The sequence below is a fragment of the Herpailurus yagouaroundi genome, unplaced genomic scaffold, assembly GCF_014898765.1.
Source record: "Herpailurus yagouaroundi ecotype Mexico unplaced genomic scaffold, PumYag 140, whole genome shotgun sequence".
NCBI lineage: Eukaryota > Metazoa > Chordata > Mammalia > Carnivora > Felidae > Herpailurus > Herpailurus yagouaroundi.
Window position 1 is genome coordinate 6,220,009 of NW_024412395.1, and position 20,572 is coordinate 6,240,580.

A 20,572-nucleotide genomic window follows, 5' to 3' on the forward strand; every position below is an offset into this window, starting at 1 on the left:
ACAGATACAGATACAGATACAGATACAGATACAGATACAGATACAGATACAGATACACTACACGGAACTGCTTACATGAGTGTGGGGGCCGCCCAGGCAAGTCCGAAATTCATCTGCAGGGCGGGCTGTCAGGAAGGGGAAGACGAAACTCGGGCAGGACCTGAAGCTACACTGTACAGGTAGAATGTCTTCTTCTTCAGGGAAACCTCAGTTCTGATCTTAAAATCTTTCGACCGACTGAATCTGGCCCACCCAGACATCAAGAATATTCTCCTTTCCCCAAAGCCCAGTGACTGCAGATGGTCACCACCTCCCAGCGACTCCTAGGTTAGTGTTTGGTTGGATCCTGGGACCCTGGCTAGCCAAGCAGACACCTGGAATGGAACACCATGTGTGTCCAGACCGCAGAGAATCAGGTGCAGTGCGCTGGGGTGTGAGCGGGTGGAGGTGCTAACCACACACAGACCTTGGAGAGAAGCTGTTCTGTGAAAAGCAAGAGAGAGAAGGAGTAGCTGCTAAGTAGGGCTAGTCAGCTTTTGTTGTATTCCTTTTGATAGCTTATAGAGCAAAGTCTTCTATGTACAGGAATGACCCAGTCAAAGGGAGGATGAGATGTTGTTGAAAGGGAGGACCATCCTCTGATCCAGAGGACACACAGAGACTTGTTTTTAGATAGAAATGAGAGATGAGGGATCGTCTGGGTGGGGCAGTCGTTAAGGAGGCGACTCCTGATTTCAGCACAGGCCATGACCTCGCTGTGTGTGAGATCGAGCCCCACTTCGGGCTCTGCACTGACAGAGCAAAGACTGCTTGGACTCTCTCCCCCACCCCCACATCTCTTTCTCTCCCTCGAAATAAATAAATGTTAAAAAAAAAAAACAAAAAAAAAGAAGTGAGAGGTGAATTCTTTTTTTTCCCCAAGGAAAAGCAAAAAAGCACCAGGACCAATGATTGGAAAGGACCGAGTGTTCAGCAGCTCCCCAAGGTGGCTAACATCCCATCACTCACAATAGGTACCCAAAGATAAGTTATCCCTTGAGGGAATGCACTGAGTAGACATGGAGCCTACCTGGAGGGCAGACCCCGTAGGACTGGGCTTCCTCCAAATCAGGGACTGTGAGCCTGGTCAAGAATTGGGCTTTAGCAGATCTGTGGGCCTCCTAATATTATAGAAAAATCTGCTTCTGAAAAAAATGTCACTGTGGGTGCTCTTCTTAAGGGGATGTCCCTTGCTGCCATCAGAGTCTCAAAGGGGTCTGGCACTGGAAAAAGATGAATGTATCCCTCCAAGGTCTCTTTCAACCCTCCAGTCTGCTCTTCAACTTGATGCGAGGAGTCTTTCTGTGTATGCATGCAGAACGATGTACATGAACAGCAAAGGAAAGCTGACTGGTTGACAGAAAACAATGAGGACATGGTAAACAGTAATGGGATTGTTACCCCAAAATAGATGGCTGAAGTCATAACATAGGTAACCTCTTTACTTCAGCATGAAAGTGTCACCTTTTACTTAAAAATAAACCTCCGACTCTCTCTCTCTCTCTCTCTCTCAAAATATATAAATAAATAAACTTAACAAAAAATTACTTAAAAAAAAAGTTTTCTTTTTTAAAAAAAAAGGGGCATCTGGGTGGGTCAGCTGGTTAAGCGTCCAACTCTTGGTTTCAGCTCGGGCCATGATCTCATGGTTCGTGAGTTCAAGCCCCACATCAGGCTCTGCACTGATGGTCCGGAGCCTGGTTGGGATTCTCTCTCTCTTCCTCTCTCTCTGCCTCCACCCCTCATTCTCTCTCTCAATAAATAAATAAATAAATAAATAAATGTAACAAAAAATTACTTAAAGTTTTAAAATTAAACCTCCAAGTAGCGACACCTGTTATCAAGAGAAGAGGCAACAAGGGAATCCAGGCATGCCAGAGAACCTGGGATTGGAAGCATGTGCCCTTATGGACATTCTGTGCTGTGTTATGCAAGGGCTGAAGTGGAATGCAGTGTCTCCCTAGCCTAATGGTGTGCTGTTGATGTATCTGTTGTATAACATACTCTTTCTGGAAATGCTTGCTCAAGATAAAGACAGCCATTTCACAAGTAAATCCCCTCTGTGAAGAAATTTATTTTTACTAGATGTTCTTATGTCCATCGCTTCCCTAGGGAGCTTGTTAATACTCAGCTTTCCAGGTCCCTACGCCCAGAATCATAATCCAGTATGTACAGGACTTGGCTAGGCAAATGCATTTTTAAGGACCGCTCCAGATGATTCTGATACAGGCATTCAGTTGGCCATATTACCAAAAAACGGTACAAGCACATAACCCAATAGGCACTCTTATAACCAAAACCAGGATCTGTTGAACCATGTTAGTGGTAGCAATCACATGCATTCATACATTAGGGGTCACTGGGTTTTAGTATATAAGCAGGAGATGTCACTGCTAAGGTAGAAAACTAATTTATGATGGCCTACTTTTAGTTTTAAATATAAAACTTGCAGAGGAGAATTATAGGAATGATTACATTTCCTGCGTAATTCTGACTGTATTCCAGAGCGATTGCCGGTTCTACCCGTGGTTACCATATTCCTTATTTGCCAGCCACTTTTCCGTTCAAGAACAACTCACAGATGAATATTTGGCTAGCATAACTCCAGGCGAGAAGCACTCCCTGGGTTACATCAGATTGGAATGCTCTTTTTCCTCCCCTTCTAGAACAAGTGAAGAGGGGGAACCTTTTTTCTTCACGGTGCTGAAGGAGGGGAGAATTTATCATACCTGTAATACCTCACTTCTGGGAAAGAATGGAGCCCAAATTCCTCTTCTACTTCAAGGACAAATGATGCTCACATTTCAAGAGCTCTTCACTTTGAACTCTGGGCTGTTGTTAAGCTCTTATCACGTTATCACTACCAAGCTGCTTCATCCCTAGACAGAAGAAGAGTTTTTCTAGCTCTGGGTTGAATTTTACATTTTCAAATGTGCAGAAGTTATTAAAGGCTTGAAAGAGTTTTGAAACAACCTGAGATTGCCATCACAATGTAGATAAGCTGGTAACCCTTGGGGGGGGGCGGGGGCGGCGCTCACAACACATCAGTGTTGAGGGTGCGTGTCTACACTTACTATAGGAGCATCCGTAGACCTCCACCCTCATGCCAATCTTTCCACTTGGATTCCATTCCAGGGGCACGAAGCGAATGAAGCGGGCTCTCACTGAGTGCAGTAACTTATGGTGCATCACGCTGTCAGCATTCATGTTTCCTGCAAAGGTCTGCGGAGAGAAAAGGAGGCCCCGTGAGATTTGTGACACCATTGCATCTCCTTCCCATGCCGAGCTCAAAGCACCTCACTGCAAATTCACATATGTTACTCCACTGAGTCTTTCCAAGAAAATCCTCAATTTCACAGATATGTCAAATAGAAACCGACTCCTGTAAAAATTCTTCATTATGTTCCTTTTTTTTCAGAAATGCTATCCATTATTCTTTGAGGAACTCTCTCCCCCCAAGGTTAGACATGACACCTGAAAGCTTCACAAAGTAAATAATACCATGACGTTCCAATATTTCTAATGCTCATAGTCCCTCCCTGTGGTAGAGGAGACAAGTGGCCATCTCCTCTTAGAAGGAAAAGGCTTTCATTGAAGTAACTGTTACCATCAGTTGAGGCCAGTCACTATGCTAAGCACTTTCTATTATGATTATTACCATTTCACAGATTAAAAAAAAAATACCTGAAGCGTAATGAGAAAAAGGGTGAAGAAAAAAGAAATCTTCACATCATCCAATTGGTTAGGAATTGGTCTGAGATTCAGTTCCATGGTCGTCCTATTCCAAAGCTTGTGGTTTTTCTACAGCCCCACACTCTTCAGCTATCGCCATGTCAATCGTTACTGGAGGGAGAAGGGGGGTTCTGACTCTTAGGACTCTTAGGTAACTCATTTTCTCAGGAAGTTGAAGCAAAGGAGCACATAGTTTGGGAACTATTGGGCACACCAGAATTATGTCCTCTAGTCTTCATTTGGATGAGGGATTTCTGGAGTAAAAATTTTTCTGGAGATGGAATCCAAAGTCTCACACCTCATCTCTTTTCCCCATTGGGGTAGAATATACGTAACATAAACGTCCCACTGAAACCATTTTAAAATGTATATTTTAGTGGCATTAAATACTTTCACACCATTGTGCAACCCTCACCACTAGCCATCCGGACAACTTTCTCATCACCCCAAGGTTCCCTAATCCTTAAGACAGTATGTCATCTAGCACACGGATTTGCATGCTTCATTAAAAATTGTCATTTGCCTTCTTTTCTGATTCAAGTATTTGTAGATAAAGCATACTTGCTAATGTCCCATCAATGTCAATAAAAGGGAGATCCGCTAGTTCGTCAAGTGGCCAAAATGAACACCAAGTAAAGTATCTTATGTAAACAATGGAATTGAATCCATTTTCAAAGATCCAGTCTGAACCTTGTCTGTATGTATCCTCACCACAGCTGTGAACACTCAGACATTCTGCAACACACAATACACCCAGGGGCTACTAACTCTGACATAAGCAATTGATAGCGTCACTATTACGCAGCACAAAGTGGCTTACTGAAGAATGAATACATTCACTTCCTAATTTGCAGCTACACCTGCAACAAAATTCTCATGTAACGGAATGACTTAGTGGAGAGGAATTCCTCAAGATTCAAATCCAACATCCAGGCCACGGATTTAGGCAAGGTTGTACCATTTTTTCTTCATGCAAATAAGAATGACTCTACTTGGCAGGCTGGCTCTTCCACACGTCCTGCTCCCAGCTTTACAACTGGTACAGGTATAAACCTTCTTCAGTCCCTTGTTCACTTAGAAAGGATCTTTCCCGGGGCGCCTGGGTGGCACAGTCGGTTAAGCGTCTGACTTCAGCCAGGCCACGATCTTGCGGTCCGTGAGTTCGAGCCCCGCATCAGGATCTGGGCTGATGGCTCGGAGACTGGAGCCTGTTTCTGATTCTGTGTCTCCCTCTCTCTCTGCCCCTCCCCCGTTCATGCTCTGTCTCTCTCTGTTCCAAAAATAAATAAACGTTGAAAAAAAAAATTAAAAAAAAAAAAAAGAAAGGATCTTTCCCAGGGCACCCGGGTGGCTCAGTCAGTTAAGCATCCGACTTCAGCTCAGGTCATGATCTCACAGTTTGTGGGTTAGAGCCCCGTGTAGGACTCTGTGCTGACAACTCAGAGCCTGGAGCCTGCTTCTCCCTAGAGAATCTCCCTAGAGATTCTGTGTCTCCCTCTCTCTCTGCACCCCCCCCCCCCACTCACGCTCTGTCTCCGTCTCAAAAATAAATAAACATTAAAAAAAAGAAAGGAATTTTCCCTATAGAGTTTAGAGTTTTTGGTTTCCATTTTTAGTATGTTTTTGTCCATACTTCTTTGATATATATGTTCATACATGTTGTATATCTTGGGGAGAGGTACTGGTGGTTTCTGATTGTCCTGGATAGAATTAAGGTATTTCATGGTTTTCTACAACCTAACTGGGGAGTTTCCATTCAGTAATCTGGACTCCCTCTTACTCATGGATGCTACAACCCACCTCCCAGGCACATAAAGGCCCTGGGTCTATAGTATCTCTATCTAACCCAAACTTTCAATAAAATCTTTCTTACACTGAGGACAATGGGGTGCCCCCTCCAGAGTTCTATGTAATATATAGACCAAATATATCTTAAGCTAATGTTTAAATCCTGATTGTATAATTCTAGATATAAGATTTATTTTGTGAACCTGGAATCCTTTATAGGATCCCTTAACTCATGTACTAAGTGCTCTGATGACGGAATCTTGGATTCTCATCAAAAAGGGCACATCTTGGAAAGATTGTGTAACATTAGGCAAGCGACTTAATCTTTCTGAGTCTCTCTGTCATGATCTGAACATCTCACGGTCCCAGAGCTATATAATTTGTAGTTTCATAGCCTCATAGGCTCATGCCAGAGGAGACCCAAGGTCTCAAAGTTTGAGATCTCAAAGTATGCAGTGCATGGTCCCAGGACCCTCTTGGAGCTAAGAGGCTAACATTAACTTGGGAATACTTAAAGCTGGAGGCAGACTGAGTCTAAAGGAAGCTTCAGCCAAATTCTCACCAAGTTCACTAGTTCAACTTCTGACAAGATCAAAAGTAATCATCATATAGCAATGCAGGAAGTTGCAGGCTAGAAAGAAAAGCAAACAAATGTCTCCTTCCTCTTCCAGTGCTTGAATTCCAAGGCCCTATTAGATTCATTAAAGCTATCACTCACCCCAAGTCAGCTCAACTGCTAAAGATACCTGGACAGCATTAAGGGTGACAGCTGACTTTTCATGAGAAATGTTAGAGACCAACTAATGCTGAAAGTAGGATACCATTAACCTAGCATTCTTTTGTTTTAAGTTTATTTATTTTGAGAGAGTAAAGAGAGCAGAGACAGAGGGAGAGAGAGAATCCAAAGTAGGCTCCACACTGTTAGTGCAGAACCCAATGCCGGGCTCAAACTCACGAACTGTAAGACCAAGACCTGAGCCAAAATCAAAAGTTGAACACTTAAGCCACCCAGGTGCCCCTCAACTTAACATTCTATACCCAGCAAAAATAGCTTCCAGCTCTGAAGAAAAAAATAAACATAGTTTCATTTAAACAAAAGCTGAGATAATTTATTACCAATAGACCTCCACTGCTAAGAATTACTACATAAGTAATTCTATCTAAAGAAATTGATACAAGATAGAATTTTCTCTTTTTTTAATTAATTTGTTTATTTTTGAGAGAAAGAGAGAGAACACGCACATGCAAGTGCTTGAGTAGGGGAGAGGCAGAGAGAAGGAAAGAGAGAATCCCAAGCAGGCTCCATGCTACACGGTCAGTGTGGAGCCCAATGCAGGGCTCAAACTCATGAATTGTGATATCATGACCAGATGTGAAATCAAGAGTTAGACGCTTAACCAACTGAACCAACCAGGTGCCCCAAAGACAGAATTTTCAATGTGCAGGAAGGAATTAAGGATACTCAAAGGGTTAAATGTGTGGGTAAGAATAAAAGACTAGATTTCTTTCTTTTCCTAAAAATTGTAAAGTCAATTCACACTTTAGAGGAAAACTAAAAACACATTGTGAGATTTATAACATATATAGAAGAAAACATATGTCAACAAAGCTGCATAGAACAGGATACAGGATAAATAGAATTACACTAGTTCAAGGCTTCACATTGTATATAAAGTGATATATTAGCAATTTTATGTAAATTACAAGTTAAAGATGCACAAAAATAACCAAAAAGGTATAACCACAAAGCCAATAAAAGAGAAAGGATGGAATAACATAATAATAATAATAATAATAATAATAATAATAATATAAGAACAACAAACCTGATCCCAGTTTAACACAAAATAAGATAGGAAATGAGAAACAAAGGAATAAATCACAGACAAGAAAAAAAAAAAAAAAAAGTAAACTTAAACTTTACCAAACTGGTGATTACATTAAAAGAAAAATGATTAAAACTCCAGTGAAAAGTTAGAAATTGTCGGGCTGATGGAATAAGCGTGTGTGAGGGAGAAGCCAGTAAGGATGTAGAATATTCAAACAGTGAAACTGGCCTAATTAATGTTCACAGAACATGGAACAATGACAGGTTAAATACATTGTTTTCAAGTGCACACATAGGACATTCACTAAGAGGGACCCTATCATATATGGTAAAAAAAACATATGGCTTGTTTTCTGACCACAATTAAGTTGTCATAATAATAACTTATTTAGGAAACCCTCAAATGTTTGGAAGTTATTCAACACACTTCTAAATGACTCATAGGTCAAAGAAGAAATCAAAATGGAATTTAGAAAATAGTTCTAATTGAATGATGATAAGAACACTGTATCAACATTTCTGGAACATAGCCAAAGCAGCCCTTAGAAGAAAATGGATGGTTACAAATGCCTTTTTTTTTTTTTACATGAGAAGGAAGAAGTAAAGTTAAAAATCTATATTTCCATCCCAAGAAGATAAAAAACTAGTAAATCTGAACTCAGAATGTTATACTCAGCAATAAAAAATAACCAACAACACCTGCTCCAATACGTGTGTTGGGCAAAAGTAGCTAGCCATCAGGAGTGCATACTACACAATTCTATGTATACGAAGTTCTAGAAGGGGCAGAACTAAGCTCTGAGGATGGAAATCACATCAGCAATTTTCTCGATGATGGGAGACAGAAAATGACCACAAAGAATATCCATCAATTCATCTGAACATAACGTCCACACAAGGTAGAAAATCTGCATGATCTTCATTTTAAAGATGAGACAAGTTGATTTTGGAGAGCCTAAATTGAATCATAAATTATAAATCAAGCAATTACCAAATTGAGACTGGATTATAGAGACTCTGATTAAAGTCCGGTGGCCCTCTGATTGCATTCTCATTATTGCCCATATACATCGGGTTTCTGAAACCAAATCATGGCTGTGGCACAATAAGAACAACCAGGTTTGAGGGTCTGCTCCACGCCAGGCACTTGTTAGGCCCTCCGTATAATTTTAGTTCACTCTACCTCAAGAAGGTTTAGCCAGCTTCCTCACTAAAGGAGCCTCCCCCCGCTCCCCCGCACACGTACATTTCAACTTTCCAAAGTTGTGCCACATCTTACAATTGTGCTGCCACACCCCACATCAACCAACAGTATACTGAATCTGGGCACAGGCCTTTTACTGTTGACGTGGGATAAGTGGCATTATTTTATCATAAAATATCATGCATATTGTTCTTTTTAAAAAATGTTTATTTATTTATTTTTAGAGAGAAAGAGAGAGGGGAGGAGGGACAGAGAAAGAGGGAGAGAGAATCTCAAGCAAGTTTCACACTGTCAGCACAGACCCCACGGTCGGGCTCCATCTCATGAACCATGAGATCATGACCTGAGCCAAAATCAAGAGTCAGGTGCTGAACCTACTGACTCAAGAGTCAGAGGCACCCAGGAACCCCTCATGCATATGGTTCTTGAGGCTGTTCACTGATTTGGTCCCTACATAAGAACATAGTGCATAAGCTCATCTTTCTTCTTCCATATCATCCCCCATAGTTCAAGAAGTGTAACGACCACAGAAGGTGAGTTCATGTGCGCTCATAAGAGAAAACAACTACCTAGAAGGGGGCTCACAGGAGGAGCATGTAGGAGAACACACAAGAAAATGAGAGTTTCAGAGTCAGCATTCAGCTCCTTCCCCATACACATTCATTCCTTGTCACTACACAACATTTTGGCTTATGAAAGGAAGACCCTTTGCTCACGATGAAAGTGCTGATACTCTTTTTATTCTTTGCGAGGCAGCTAATGGAGTAGGCACAAACTATGAGGCTAAGTAAGACGGGATGGTCACTGGCACTTACCCATGGAGAGTGAACGGGTCTGGGCTCGCTGCTACCCAAGCAACTCACTTGGCTGTAACAAATACATCACATTGTGCCAAACCCACTGATGGCTCTGACTGGCAGGGAGACTGCAAGCATCCAGGTGCCGCGGGGAAGATGTCATTAATTTGCCTAACTGCAGTGTGGGCAATAAATAACAGGTGCAGCAACCAAATTCTGCCTCCGTAACCTTGACAGGGAATATCAGGAATTCTCAGGGAGACCTATTTCAAGTCTGGGGCTCTGCCAAACTCCATGCTGCCTAAGGGTCTGTTTTAAAAGAAGCAGTCGAGTGGGAGAGAAAGGATATGAGCTGTGAGTGCTAATCCTAACCACCTTGCTGATTCGCTCTGTCGTCTCTTGCAAAGCGCAAGGACTGTAGTTCCTTTGGGGATATGGGCTGTATCTTATTTTAAACCAGAATGTCTAGTGCACGGAACGTGGTATTTCTTCAAGGTATGTTGAAATGGCATTCGGCAACCCAAACCAAATCTGTGCACTGTAGTTATTTCAAAATCAGTGAATTTCAAACAGCATCTTAACTTCGCTCACACTGGTATTAGTAAGTTGCTGAATCACTGAGTGAATGAATAAGCAAAGGAACACAACTTTTCTGACTCTTGGTTTTCTCACCAGGAGAACCGTGCAAATAAAATCTCCAAGGCAGTGGTGAAACTTACATTAAATACTACATGCAAATGACATTGCACATAATAGATTCTCACAAACCACACAATACTCTCACAGAGACAGAAAGACAGAAATTCCAATAGCTAGTTCCTGTGTAAAAATGTCTTTGTGTGAGAGCATATTCTGAAGCAGTGACTTACTAATACCCTCAAGCCCCATGCAAGGCATTTGTCAATCATACTTACATTTTCTGAATGACATTCAAAGGGTTCTCCCAGAAAAACAGTACAAACTAAAGCTAAGGAAAGACTAGCAGCCCAGAGCTAATTAGAAATACATTTTTTTTCTTATTTAATAAGATACATTTAATAAGGCAGAGGGTAATTAACATGCAAACTGCGGAGTTAAAACTAAAATTGATACACCCATTCAGGCTTTGAAGTTCCAAACTGTTCTGCAGGTGTATGTGCTGAAATGGGTTTCAGACAGGCACATATACAAAAGAAAATGAGAGGTAAGTGTTAGGAACTAGACACTATTGGTGGGAGACAGGAATTCTGTTTCTTACCATTTATTTGCTGTTTTTATATATTGTTTTTTATTTGAGTATAATTGATACCCAGCATCACATTAGTTTCAGGTGTACAACATAGTGATCTGACAAGTTCATAAGTTATGGCACGTTCACCCCAAGTGTAGCTACCACCTGTCACCATACCTCACTATTACAGTATCATTGACCATATTCCTTAAGTGACAAATTTTAGGGGTATAAAAAGGAGAATTAGACTACTGAATTCTTTTTTTTTATTCTACTCCTGTTTGTAGGAAAAGTGTCCATTACACCATTATATCCTTATAAGAGCAGATGTGGTATATCTACTTGCAATTTCATAAGAGCAATTATTTAATTGGGCTAGAAAGCCACCCTGAATTTGATAACTGCATAAGAACAACTCCACCTCTGTCACTTGATCCTGATAGTTGGCAAAGAAGAAAACCAATCCATGGCACTGTCCTCCTTTGCCAGTACAGTCTCCAGAGTAGGAGAACAGTTCAAGGATTGAGGGCAATAGTAGAGGAAAACTGTCACTCCCACTTGACCTTGATCACAAGTGGAATAGGGTTCTCAGGTCAAGCCCTGTTAGTAACCATCACGCACTCATGTTCTGTTCCCTTCTCTTAGGAATGACATGTTCTTATTTTTTTCCAGTACGTGACTGTATCACTGAAGAGATATTTGCTTCCTCCTCTGTTTCTGGAAGTAGAAGTGCCCTCCAGCTTGAGGTATGAGTGCTTCCTCATTCCCACCCCAGCCCTGACACAACCTTTGTCTGACATGTGCTCTCATGCAGTCAATGGCCAATTGTCATTTCGCTCCTAGTCTCCCTGTCCTGATCTTAACTGTCAGTCATCTGCTTGAAAGGATGGTTACTGTGGTTATTGTGTGGCCAGTTGAGAAAATGGAATCCTATGTGAAGTCATAATACTGGCCACTTTATTATTTTTTTATTAATTTATTTATTTTTGAGAGAGACAGACAGAGTGCAAGCTGGGAGGGGCAGAGAGAGAGGGAGGCACAGAATCTGAGGCAGGCTCCAGGCTCTGAGCTATCAGCACAGAGCCTGATGCAGGGCTTGAACCTATGAACTGTGAGATCATGACCTGAGCTGAAGTCTGACATTTAACTGACTGAGCCACCCAGGCGCTCTTTGATCACTTTAGCATTAAATTACCCATATTAAAGTTATTTGCATGCAAATCGCATCAGGTATAAAGTCTCCAAACAAACTTAACCCATCACATGCATTCTGGCTTATTCCAGAGTAAGCCAGAGATCGTGAGGGAAATAGTGAGACTTACCAGCAGAAGTTAGTGAGTAACTTACAAAGATTAAAGGCCTTCAATTAAATGCCTCTCCCACTGGAGGCACCAGTGCCCTCAGAAACCAGTACCCATCCCTAGGCAGAAAAACTGGCTTCTCATAGATACAGCAGACCATGACCGTGGCATCTGGATATCTACCTCCACTTTCTCCTTCAAAAAGTGATTAATTCTATATCCATTTCCTCATCTTCCCCCTAGTCTGATGAACCAGTGTGTTCCTCTGTAATCTACTTGAATTAAAACAATCCCATCAATATCTCAAGTACAAAGAGAATTAATTCATTGAATGTCAACAGTTACAAGCGCTAGGAGAGGGCATTGCTAAAGTTATGTTAAAGTAGAAGTTGAAGGAAAGGCTCTCAAATTGCCACTGGCCTCTGCCCATTTACAGCTTTAACAAATCATCATTGATTTAAAGGAAGTTTCCAAATTAAGTTGCTCAAAACTCTCCCTAGACCAATAGGAACCTTATGCATACAATTAGGCTATTAGCATCGTTGTGACAATTATTGATCTAGGTCACATTTTACTAGAAAATAAAGATCAACTAATAATGTGGAAATAAGATATATTAACCCACAGCTAAATAATAGAAATGTGGTATTTTGTCTACCAGAGTGGATGATCCAGAACCCTAATTATTCTTGAGGACACTATGCATGTACAGATAAATATTTGTTTAAAAATATGTATTTATATGAGACACCAAATTCCTCCATTGTCATTGCTGTGTTTGTTCAGAGGTTCCGATTTTTGTGTGACTTCTGCTGCGTTAAGTATAATGGGTAATAAAGTGATTGTTGACAACACTGTCATATATTTACGTTTCCATCTCTTGTGCTAAGAGCTATAACACCATCATGTATGGCAGCTTGACCATATGGTGCACAACTGGAGAAGACTGAAACACCCACTTAGCAAAATCAGACTTTTCAGACTCCACTAAAGCAAAAAGAAACAATTCCTTTGCCCTCTTCTGATTTCTGGAAAAGAAAGACAAAGCTTTCTGAACTTCCTGGTTCATGAAATGGAGAACTGAGCATGGGGGTTGCCAGGAGGGCCTGGTCTTCTATTACAGGATCCAGACAGAAGAGACCCTACAGTAAGGACCTGGTCCAGAGCTAGAAAGAGACTACCTGATACATCCAGGGTAAATTCATGGGGCAAAGGGAATAATGAATACCAAGATGGAAAGACTGTTGAGCTTTTCTGCCCGTTTATGTGCACTGCAGTCTTTTGTAGGGGCTCTTGCCAACTCCTTTTCCCTTCCCAGTACAACCAACCCTCCTATCTTGCTTTATTTTCCTTCCTAAACTCATCTTGCTTTACTTCTTTGTCTCTCTCCTTGCACTGTGAGCTCCAAGAGAGCAGGGACTTCTGGAATCACAGGTGAGGCCCAGAAAGATTTGCTGAATAAAGGAACGATACACATTTTTTCCCCTAAATTGTTCCATTATGGAACCCTGCTCTTTTTTCCATGGAACATCTTAAAAGAATGTTGCACTATAGAAATATGCACAAAGCATCACCCTGAGAGAATTTCATGTTCATACCTTTTGGTGGACAAACCAAAGATAGAAGTTTTAAGACATTTTCTCAAGGAAGGACAATTAGTTGAAGGGAGAATTGAAGCAATATTACGTATAGGAGTTCCTTCTACCATTACGGCTGACTTTCATGCTCTTAATTCCTTGACTAGAGCATTTCAGAGAAGCAAATAGAGAGGGAAGTTTCAATCTGTATAGTTAAGAAAGCCTAAGCTATCCAGCCTATCAAAAACTACCCGAGGGAGAAGTATCACAAGGAGAGAATGGGCAACATACATTGTCAAAATTTCTTCCTGCGTTCTATTCTGTGCCTGTGATGGTTCAATTGTTCGCCTCACAAACTATATGAAGACTGTGGATGTGGTTCCCACTGTCCTTTACATTTAACTGGCCAGAGAACAGGCTAGGTCCTACGAGGACCAAGTGAGGACTAAAGGGTTCTAGGATGTTCTTACCATTATTTCCTCCACAGTGCTTTACGGGCTCACTTCCAAATAGCAATGTCTATACCAGCTGATAAGCCCCAATTCACCTGTCATGTAGCTGATTTTCTCCTAAAGATAATTTAACCTTGCTGAATAGAAACCTTTGAGGAGACAGCAGATTTCTCTGGAAATAGGAGCATGGAAGCAGTCAACACGTCTTTTTTTTTTTTTTTTCCTTCATTCGTTTTCCTGAGATTTGGATTTCAAACCAGCACTCTGAAGAGAAGGTGTTAGCTCATTGTCAGCCTTTGGCAAAACCATATAATAGGCCAAGTTTATCATGATCTACTTCTCTTATCCTTTCCTCCTTTGTTCCATTTCTGCTCTTAGCTGACTTTTAGCTATTTTCTGTCAAATTTTTAGTAGCTCAAGCAATGACTCTAGGAAACATCAGAATTTCCTTTTTTTTTTTTTCAGTTTTATTGGGAAATAATTGACATGCATCAATGTATAAGTTTAAGGTGTACAGAATGGTGTTTTGATTTACATAGATTGTGAAATGATTCCCACAATAGGTTTCGTTAATATTCATCATATTGCATATAAATGCAATAAAAAGAAAAGGAAATGAATTCTCCTTATGATGTAAACTCTTAGGGTTCACTCTCAACAACTTTCCTATAACATCACGTAGCTATGTTAGCTACGGGCATCATTATGTTGTAGATGACATCCCTAGTAGTCATTTACCTGATAACTGGACATTTGTAGCTTCTGACCACTTTCCTTCAGTCCCTTTCCCCCACACCTTCTTTCTTCATTCATTTCCCAATGGACCCTCAGGTTGTTTCCATGTTTTGGCTAATTGTACATAATGCTGGGCGTTAGCTCATTGTCACGAGGGTGCAGATATCTTTGTTTATATCAGCGTTTTCATTTCCTTTGGATATATTCCAAGAGTGGGACTGATGGACCATATGATGATTCTATTTCTAATCATTTGATGGTCCTCCATACTGTTTTCCATCATGGATGCACCAATTTACAATCCCACCAACAGCACACCAGGATTCCCTTTTCTCCCCACCCTCACCACCACTAGTTACCTCTTGTCCTTTCAATGATGGACATTCTAACAGGTGTGAGGTGACATCTCGCTGTGGTTGACAGTTTTAAAAGGGACCCTTGAAGTACAATGAAGGAGGAAGGAAGGAAGGAAGAAAAACTTGCATGCAAAAATATTTCATTTCTGCTGACAGTATGGCTGGTAACTTGAAATAAAATACCTGGATATTTGCTGCAACCTCTGAGCTGTGGCCGTGAGTAAAGGAGAACTCAGGAAACATCTGGTGGAAGGTTCATTTCTTTCTTTCTCTGCACTACCTTCATCATCTCTTCCCTGGATGACTGTAACAGCCACCAGATAATCTTTCTCTCTCTGGTCTTACTCCATTTCATCAATCTTACAAGAGGGTATATTAGCTTTAAAATCAAGGAGAAATCTCTAGTATGCCCTACGAAAGCCCTCTGTTTTCCAAACCATCTCCTGCTTCTTCTTTCCCTACAGGGCACTTCTACCATATCGCACTTTTGAGGTTCGCTCAAAAACACCTGCAAACTCCTTCTTTCAGGATCTTCTCTGTTGTGCTCTTCCCAAACTCTTTGTTTAAATTGGTGACACCCCCCCCCCCCCGCTTATTTATTCCTACAGTCTCCATCTTGGCCACACATCAGCAGCAGGGCTGGAACATGTGCATTAGAGTGGTCTCCTATAGACTGCAATCACCTTGAGGACCTACACCCTGATCATTTCGTGTCTCTAGCACCTGATACATGGTGGGGGGTGGGGGGGGGTAATACATGCCATTTTCATTCCACATTTCATGTATTATCCCTGAGCCCTCTGTAGGAAGAGTTATTGGTTCCTCGGCTGCATGACACAGTTTGAAGCTGCTGGACTTTGGGTGGAGGCACCCTCGAAAATCACTTCCTACCATTATTTCACATATAGCCAAAGGCCACTTATTCTGACTTTCAGAACCTTGGTTTCTTTATCTATTAAATGGGAGTAATAAGACATACAGAAGGAATTATATATATATCAAAGCTTTCTTTTTCCAAAAAAAGATTCTCTAGAACTATAAATGGATGGTCCGCTCTCCAATAATGTGCACCAGTGGCTTCTACTGCTAACATGAACCATCCTTCTGGCTACTGCCACGTATAAATACCAGGGAAGTCTGCATACTCCAGATTGAATGCAGAGAATTAAACTTGGATAATGCCTTTGTACCTCGCTGTGTCAAGCAACACTCAGGCGCTGTTCATACTCTGCTTCATCCTCAGATTTAAATAGCGATTTTCAGACTACCTAGCTTGACAATTCTACACTCGGTCTGATTTCATTGGTGATGGTGTCTGAACCAAGTCAAACAGGCATTTTGAGTTCCTCTGCATGGTGAGCTGATCTTACTCTGTTTCCTGATACTTCTATCTCACAATTCTGCATGTTCTGTAAACTAGGCTATTCACTGTCACTGGCCACAGATATTACATGGAAGTGTGTTTCGGTACCTTTGTGCTATGCATTTGCATAGCATTTCAGTGCAGAGTTAGGACGACAGACTCCGGATCATGTGCCTAAGTTTAAATCCTTACTGAGTTTGAGAACTTGGATGAATACTCAACTTTTCTGTACGAATATTTGCCCAAGTTTAAAATGAGGATAAGAGAACATTCCCTTGGGATTGTTGGTTGAGTGTGTGTGCGTGTGTGTCTGTGTGCGCTCACATGCAGGAATGTCTGTGTGTAAATTTGTTAACACGCACGCATGTGTCTCCTATTCCATGCCAGAATTATCATAAGTAATATATACATTCATATATATGGCTTGGATATTGCTTAGAATAGTTCTTGCGTGACATATGAAGTTCTGGCATAAAGTTCTACCTGTATAATTATTAACTCTTATTATTGTTAGTTCTACATGTTTAGTTAGATCATATTTACTGTTGAGCCCATGTCAAAAGTTAATTCCTTTACTAAACAAACCCTAACTCCCCATGCAAAAGGGGGAGGGGAGCTCACACTTATTGGATGTGGATTATGATCCAGGCACGCATTCTTGCATCAGGCCTTACCCCATCCCATGTTATTTCCAGGCATTTTGGAGACTGAGACTTAGAGGTCTGCGGAGTCCCGGATGGTGGAGCTGGGATGCGAGTGCTGGGTTGCCCATCAGTCCAAGCCTCCACTGTCCCCCACCCACACAGTCAATTTCAGGAGCCACACAGTCTCCCTCTCCTGGGAACTATAACAGTATGCTATTACTAACTGTCAGGACACTTAACACTTTCTATTTTGTATCATAGTGATGCATGTGCATACCTGACTTTTACTATGAAAGAATGAACATTTTTCAGTGCAGGATTTCAAATAGAATTCCCTCTGATAACCTCCACGCTTGCGAGGTATCATGTGTACGTGCTTAAAGCTTGACTTTACGCAGCACACACCCAGCCCCTCCCTCTTTCCATCTTTGTTCAGCCCTTTGCTTTATCAACAGGCATGTTTGTTTCTTCTGTTAGAGTCTACATTCCTTGAGTGAACTTAATTTGGGGCCGACTCTTTCACTCTAGCATGTACGATGGGTAATGTCCAAAGTATTTTAATATTCACGTTAAAAAAACTGTTAAGTAAATAACCGCTATGACAAGGGGTGTTGACATTTTCATGGGATTTTAAGCCTAAATCTGAGTTTGAGTACATTCTCGTGGAGTGCAGGCAGAATGCATGATTCTCGTGGGGCAGGGGTGCAGTCCAAAGGAAGGGGGACATTCAACCCAATGGAGTGCAGTCTTGTCTCCATCACAAGGGAGTCCCCATACATTAGTTACTTTACCTCTCTGTGCGTTTGCCTCCTCCCCTGTAAAATGGGGATGGTGACAGTGTGTGCGTCACAGGGCTGTTGGAAGGATAAAAGACAATGGTACATGTAAAATACACAGCAGTCCTGCATGTGACCAATGCTCATTACGTGTACGCTACCCGTATTCTCCTCGTTGGTAATATGTCATTTGTCAGGATAGGGTCAGGACGAGCTCAAAGTACCCCTGGGGTCCAAACCACGTTCTGCCAGGGACTGTGTTCCCGATGCTGGTTCTGTGATATATCATTTCCGTCTCTCCTGTTTCCCTCCCTTTATCCTCCTTTATTAATGGCTAGAGAAAGTACACATGGTTGTAACAAGTAAGAACTAGAAATGTCTAAAATATGAGAGATATCTCCTACAGAGGGTTCTCTAATTTACTCTGGGCATTCTAAAACTTTGGTGGTTGGAATCCACAATGGACTGCTAGTTTAAAGCGAACCCCATTTCTTCAGTCATGCATAGAAAGGGATTGCAAGATTGTGTTGTAGAATCAAGCACAATACCTCAGTGGTCCCCTCGGTCTTGCCAAAGTAAAGCCACAAGCCGGTTTGGATGAAGTGAAACCTGGGACAAGGACATGTGTAGCTTTTATGCACACTGACCTTGCACTCAGAGCAGGAGAAACTGTGTCCCGCCCCTTAGAGTGAGCGGGCAGAGTGGTGCCCCTGGTTTTGGAGCACAGGTTAGTCTAGTCAAAGGCACCCTGGAGGGGCAGGGCAGCCACCTGCATCCCTGCAACAGAAGGATACCCCAGGAGTGAAGGAGAGAGGTGCCCAGAAGGACAGTATGCCAGGATGTGCTGGGAAAGTTGGTCAAGGATCTTGAATAGGTGATCATCGGTTTGAAGTTCTACTGTGTTTTAGGTTTCTTTTACTTATCTCCAGGCCTTCTTTTTTTTATTAAAAAAATTTTTTTAATGTTTATTTTTGAGAGAGACAGAGACAGAATGCGAGTGGGTTAGGGGCAGAGAGAGAGGGAGACACAGAATCCGAAGTACACTCCAGGCTCTGAGCTGTCAGCACACAGCCCGACACGGGACTCAAACTCACGGACCGTGAAATCATGACCTGAGCCGAAGTAGGACGCTCAACTGACTGAGCCACCCAGGCACCCCTCCAAGCCTTCTTCTTATGTCCAAACCCTACAGCTGAGTTTTCCTGGCATTTAGAGAATTCTTAGGGCGAAATGCGTCTTCACTTGGGAGACCCGGGGAAGTAAATCCTGATACAGCAAAAAGGCCTTGAGTCCTGAACTGAAATGAAGAGTAACAACCAGGATGGCTCTGAAGAACACGTAAGTATTTTCCAGCATCTCAGAAATATTTGGAGGTCAGAGCAATCATGAAAAATGGAGGTCTGGCTAATGCCACATGGGGACTAAGCGGCAGGGTGTCCTCTGCAGACTGGGAGCTCGGACTGCCACACTACAACGTCTCCACACTTCACGATGTGCAACAGTAAACAGGCGTGGACTCAGATCTGACAAAAGAAAAAAAAAAGCCTCTGCCCACTAAACTATGTTCTCTTATTCCTGTGTTTAGACGAAATGATCAGGAGGAAAAAATAGCAAAAAAACAAAATAAGCTAGTATTTGGAAATCGGTTAGAGAGCTAACTAAAAAACCAAACCACTTTTAGGAGTGCTATGAGGTCAATGTAGATTAGTTTCAGTTGTCTGTGTGTCCCAGAATATATTTCAGGAGGAGTTCTGAAAAGAGTCTTTTTCATAATTTCTCAGTTAACCTGATACCCAAATTGCCAAAACAAACTGACCAAAGCATCTTGGGTTTTTTTTTTTTTTCCTTATTTTCTTTCTTCCTTCCTTCCCTCCTTCCTTCCTTCTTCCCTTCCTCCCTCCCTTCCATATTTTCTTTTGGTAAGAAACAACAAAATATGAACCAAAAAGAGTTATTCAAATATTACACTTAGGAAACATATCTGAGCAAATTATTCAGAGCAGGAAGTAGGGATTCTGAAAGAGACAGCAGGATCGAATGAATAAATTTCAGTATGGCTTTACTTTGTTAGATATAATCTCAGTCTTAATTTCCAATGTGGCTGTCAAAATGCATGAGAGCTCTGTCTCCATTAAAGAGATTTTGGTTTTGTGAACTGACTTACTGAGCTATTTAGAGATTTCATTTAACTAACCGGTTCCTAGAGACTTGTAAAGACAACTGGCTTAAAGGATTAGCATCCTTTTAACTGTTTTCCTTTTAAAGGCAATCAAAGCCATTTCTTTCCATCATCAGGGGTAATTGTTGAGTATATACCATTTTATCCTGTTTAGATTATTTGACCTTTTCCTTGTCAGCTTTTATAGTTCTTCATTCCTGCTAACATTTCTTCACAGTAAGCAGTCTTGGTATATAGTAAGTGCTAATTGGTCCTTTAAAAGGTTCCCATGATAAATATCTTTATGCCTCCATTTAAGTTTGCTGGGCACAAAGCAGACATGGGAAAAGTCACTTTGCTCTGTGCCTTCCATCCAGATTCATGTCCTCTGTCACCTTTCTCACTCTGAGCAACGTTTGATTACTTGCTCCTTGCCTTTTTCAGCTGTCATTCCTAATGCCTGGTCTCACCTTGCCTTTTTTTTTTTTTTTTTTTTTTTTTTGTGACAACAGCAAGTGCTCTGGATTAATGATACTGTCACTGGTCCTGTTTGGGATTGCTACACCAGAGCTAAAACAAAAGACTCGGAGATTACAAAGGAAAGCACTGAGG

General features: G+C 41.5%; 1 protein-coding gene across 1 annotated transcript in view; it reads right to left on the reverse strand.

The window, feature by feature from the left end:
* CNTNAP5 (contactin associated protein family member 5) overlaps positions 1-20,572 on the reverse strand; it is a 777,640-nt gene that overhangs the window by 422,337 nt on the left and 334,731 nt on the right. Inside the window, exon 4 of the mRNA XM_040474651.1 lies at positions 3,114-3,261. Within this exon, the coding sequence (XP_040330585.1) occupies positions 3,114-3,261 (148 nt within the window). The remainder of the gene's footprint in view (positions 1-3,113; positions 3,262-20,572) is intronic.